The 5,034-nt window shown below is 31.4% G+C and overlaps 1 protein-coding gene across 1 annotated transcript; it reads right to left on the minus strand.

Annotated features, from left to right (window-relative positions):
- Window positions 1-2,984: 2,984 nt before the first annotated feature.
- Aatf (Apoptosis antagonizing transcription factor) lies at window positions 2,985-4,711 on the minus strand. Its single transcript, XM_018515830.1, has 2 exons — window positions 4,440-4,711; window positions 2,985-4,347 (listed from the first exon to the last, which is right to left on the minus strand). Exons 1-2 carry the CDS (start codon window positions 4,634-4,636, stop codon window positions 3,042-3,044), a joined length of 1,503 nt encoding a protein of 500 aa, XP_018371332.1. The 5' UTR covers window positions 4,637-4,711; the 3' UTR covers window positions 2,985-3,041.
- Between the last annotated feature and the right edge of the window lie 323 nt (window positions 4,712-5,034).

A 5,034-nucleotide genomic window follows, 5' to 3' on the forward strand; every position in this document is an offset into this window, starting at 1 on the left:
GATGGAAATTGGTTTGCGGGTGCGTTCTAATATCACTTAATTCATCAAAATTACACTTGAACAGACTCGAAACACACTCTGACTCTTCTCCCGAGCAGAGGCGAAGTGTGTCGATTGAGTTTGAACAAAATTGTAAATGGAAAGCGACGTTAGCTTAAGAATTGACTCTGCTAATTTTTTATATTTGAAAGAGAAAACTATCTTAAATTTTCATTGTCAGCTTAATCAGATTCTCCACACTAGGGATGTGCGATCTCCATTAATTGTATCGATTTTTTAATCAATTTAAAATCGGATTGATTGAAATCGATCTATTAAAAGATCGGACCTGAATGAATCGATCTATTGAAGAGCGATTCAATTAAAATTTTTTTGTGACATCTCACGAGAAATATCAATGGAATAGACATCAAATCGATGACAATTTGATGATTTCTTACTGCGATTGTAGAAATTCAACAAAAACAATTAAAACATGATTCTGATTTGTCTCCGAGTAAAATAATTTTAATTTAAAATAGAAATCTAGGTTCAATCTAATATCTGTAGTTATATGACATAAATCAATGACTAATATAAAATCGGTAAAATATCGTATATAAATTCAATTTGATAACAACTGTCAGTGTCAATTAGTATAAATTAGAATTTAAGTAATATTTATTTATACATTTTGTCAGTAGTAATTACTAGTTGTAACTACGGATATTATTAAACCCGATTAATGTTAACCAGTAACGTGTAAATGCAGGCAATGTAGGCACAGTAATGATATTATAACTTTAGATTCTTTGGAACACGACATGTAGGACTAATTTTCAATAAAATAATTAACTATTTTTTATTGTATGTATTATAAACCATATTTGTTTAATAGTACAACAAAATCACAATAAAAATTACTATATAAAAACATACGACTTTTTTAGTTTTTAAGTGCCTATACTTATAAGAATCAAATCTGATAACGGTTGAACGATATAAGTACGATACAGAATCCACGATAGTTAAAGGTAAAAATAAAGAAATGAAAGAGACCAAGATGAAATGTTACGAATTAACTAACGGGCAGGGCTGCCAGCATTAAGAAACACCACCTGAGTATATATAGATATTATTTTATCCTTGTTCAACATTCAGTGAACAACAGGAATGAAATGATATCAAAATATATCTTGAATTTCCGAATCCGTTCCTACGCTTAGAAGAACGATCGATCTCTTACTAAATGAATTGATCTACCTTAAAATCGGATACTGGCGAATCGATTAAAAGATCGATCTTCTTTTGCAAAAAGATCGATCTTTTAAAAGATCTGATCGAGATTGCACATCCCTACTCCACACGGTCTTCCAACGGCCAACCGTCATGTGAGCAGCTTTAATTATTCTGGGAACAGCTTACAAAAAAAACGTTCTATGAAGAAGTCACATCTGTAAATTAAAAAAATTTTTTTGGAATTTCTGAAAATGGCTCAATCAAGTAGTCGAAACGTGTCAAGATTTCGAATTTAAAAGAATAGGTTTGAATATCAAACTCATGTAATTATTATTTAAATATATAAAATAATTTACGCAACAAGTTCTGCGGTTCGCTCTTTAATACCCTGTAAACTTATTTCATTGTAATTATTTTTCTTTTAAATTTGTAGAAAAATGTCAGCTGTCTGCTTATTCACACGGCTATTTGATATGATGCATATTAACGAAATTATTCCATTTTTTTATACAAAAAAAAGATACCTATTTTTCAAAGTCGTTTTAAAATAGTTTTTAACTGCAAAAAATCGTTTTGTTACTAAGTGTTATACGTGAGGTGCTTTCCATTTGATGACACAAGTCGACACAAGTGTCGTTCTATCTTTGTCACTCTATGAATGTCAAGAAGGATAGAACGACGCTTGTCGACTTATGTCAACTTGCGTTATCATTCATCAAATGAAAAGCACGCGTAATAGTGCAACTCTTGAAGAAGAAAAATCATCCCTGTAAATTGCTGTGCAACTGCTCAAAGATGAAGTAATTAAGTTTTCCGCAAACAGGTTTTTAATGAACAAATAATTCTTGCAATAACTAATGAACATTTCAGGCTCGTTCAGGGCTAGATTTGTTCGTCATTACGAGGGCTACATTTTACGAGAATTTCAATGCTTTGCGTTTAAATCTCAATGAACAGAGAGAGAGTTAAAAAAAGTCTTTTTCAGTGATTTTTATTATTTTTCTACTTAACTAATAGATCGATTTTAATGTTCCACATCTCATTCTGTAGGTATTTCGAATATCTACATTTTTCATACAAAATTTTTTTCCATACAATCAATATCTTTCGTTTTATAAGCAAAAAACATGCTCTTTGCTACTATTTGATTTTATTTCGTATATTTCCTTCACAAGCCTCGAATCTCAAATATACACATTTATTTTCTGATGGCCTTTCGAAGATTTTCGTAAGAGAAATGCTGATTTATAATTTTTTTCCGGTAAAATTCTACTTCTACTGAACTATTCTTGCTACTCAAATTTATGAAGGAGGTATATAATGCTCATGAAAAATCGTAAACAATTAAATATCTCATAAACTGTTGCGTTTTAACATGATTTATACTATTCTGGATTAATAGGAGGGGTACACTATTACTACAATTTATTAAAACTTATGTTATTTAGAATGCTCCTCGCTCCTTATTGATGCTGAAGGCCACCAAGCGACCAAGATTGCTGAGAAAACATTTTCGATTGCTTGAAACAAGCGATTAGTGTGAGAAGCTCCTTGTCTCGTTCACTCTAAGCGCGTTGAAAACGAGCACATGGACATGGGTTCATGCTTGAGTGTGTGACTACTGGTTTCGCCAAACCATCGTCTGATTCTGTCGCCACTGTCAACGCAGAATTCTTAGTCGAGTATTCAGGAGCTTTAATTTTTTAATAAAGGTAAATTATTTCAATTGTATAGAAACCGATAGTAAAATTTATTTAGCAATACATGGAGTATAAATTTTTCTATGTTATAGACATAAAATTGTACACTATAATTTACACAAGCTATTTTATCTGTTCCTCCGTCGATTTTATTTTCCTGAACAATGAATTGTATAATTCATTTTTTGTATTGTCTGTCCATGTATCATACACTGTAATGGGTGCCATAAAATTAACTAATTTATTATGAACATTATATCGTACTCTCCTACCCTTTGTCGCACGTGTATTAATTTTTCTTTTCATTTTCTTACGCATGTTCTGTAATTGGATCCATTGTTTGCTGAGCTGTACAGGATCTGTCATATCCGATGATTTATACTCTATAAGATCCCTCAAAAGTTGATGATAAAAATCGTCATCGTCATAAATTTCTGGATCATATTCCTGAATTCTTCTACCATCATTATCTTCATTTAGCAAACATTTACCGACAACATTATACTCAGAACGCTTCAGTTGAGTTCTCTTTCGTAACTTACTTATATCTCTCATGACAAATTCAATTTGTTTCAGTGTAGTCTGACTAGAACCTTTATTCAAAGAGCCTGTAGCAAATCGTGTTTTATCATTCCATTTTTTTATAACAGAGTCTCTATACTTTCTATGAGAATCATGATCTTTTTGTAAAACTTTTTCATAGTCATATCTCAAACGTTTTTGAGGCACTAATTCTTCAATCACTTCTGTGTTTTCATCAATGGATAATTGCTTTCCATTTTCTAATTCGACTTCAGTATCAGAAGATATTTCTTTAGCCAATGGGTCATCTATATTTATATTCTTATTCTTATCGGTTTTTATTTTTTTAACATCAATATATAAATTTTTTGTTTCAGGATATTGTTTTAATAAAAGATCTTTTAGTTGCAACATATTCTCCATGATTAATGTTAGTTTCATTTTAGTTTCACTAACTCTCTTTACAAAGTTTATGTCTGATCCAAGTTCCTTATGAACATCATACTGTGGCATTTGATTACTAATTATAACACATTTCTGTAATTTTATCCGTATTTCCAAGAAATTTTCCCATAGTTTTAGTTGATTTCTAACACAGTTTCCTTTCTCTATTTCTATGTCAACATTTGTTTCAAACATTGTTTTAATAGTAGAGTTTACTTGTTCGTAAAATGGATCATGTGTATTGATATCCAAACCATAATAACTTTGATCTTCCAAATCAGATATGTTATTAAATGCATTTATAGATCTCTTTTTCGAACTGGCTTTTCTATTGCTATCTAACTCATCCTCCATTATATCATTAATTTCTTCTTCTTCTGGGCATTTATTTTTTGCAGCTTCATTCGAAATATCACCTTTGTCGCTATATATATCTTTCCTTGAGATCTTTTTACCAGTGTATCTACATCAACAATGTGAATTATATTTTCAAAATTTCATTTAGCTATACTAATTCCTTTACCTATTATATATACAAATATGAAATAAACTTACCTCTTATCCACCTTATCCAAGGTATCAACATTTTCTTTGCGAATTTTAGAGATGTGTAATTGGTCGTCCGAGTCATGATTTTCATTGTAAGGTTCTACTATTTTTGCCTTAGTAACCTCCGGCTCTTCATCTGAACCAAAATCCGGTTTAGACATAATTAAAACATTTAATTCGTCCACTAAACTCTTTCTAGCCATTTTTCTGTACTTATTAATGTTTATTAGGCGATTACAAAATGTTTTCACGAATCAACTTAACCTCTCAAAACTGTGTTTCGATCAGTTATGAGAAGTAGAATTTAGGGTGCGATTACATGTAGCGCGTTAGGGTGCTTACCAATGCAGCGGAATAGCGTATAGCGGGGAGCACAGACTCTTGCATATCGCATAACACATGAGGCATAAGAAATTGAACCAACCAGAGTTCTCTAATACATGGAAGGGAAAGAAACGGAGAACTTCGATTGGTACATATTCTTATGCATTACGTGTTATGCGAAGGCCCGTCTACAATACACGGAGTAAGAAGTAAGAGTAAGAAATTGACCAATCACAGTCGAATGTGAGAAGAATAATCGACTGTGATTGGTCAATTT

This window comes from Trachymyrmex cornetzi, unplaced genomic scaffold (genome assembly GCF_001594075.2).
Source record: "Trachymyrmex cornetzi isolate Tcor2-1 unplaced genomic scaffold, Tcor1.1 scaffold598, whole genome shotgun sequence".
In the NCBI taxonomy this organism is placed as follows: domain Eukaryota; kingdom Metazoa; phylum Arthropoda; class Insecta; order Hymenoptera; family Formicidae; genus Trachymyrmex; species Trachymyrmex cornetzi.

Bases quoted from the DNA above. Each gene is read 5' to 3' on its own strand.
- Aatf (XM_018515830.1), bottom strand. From the start codon at position 4,636: ATGGCTAGAAAGAGTTTAGTGGACGAATTAAATGTTTTAATTATGTCT. The intron at 4,348-4,439 runs GTAAGTTTATTT...TTGTTGATGTAG, and splicing joins TTGGATAAGGTGGATAAGAG to ATACACTGGTAAAAAGATCT.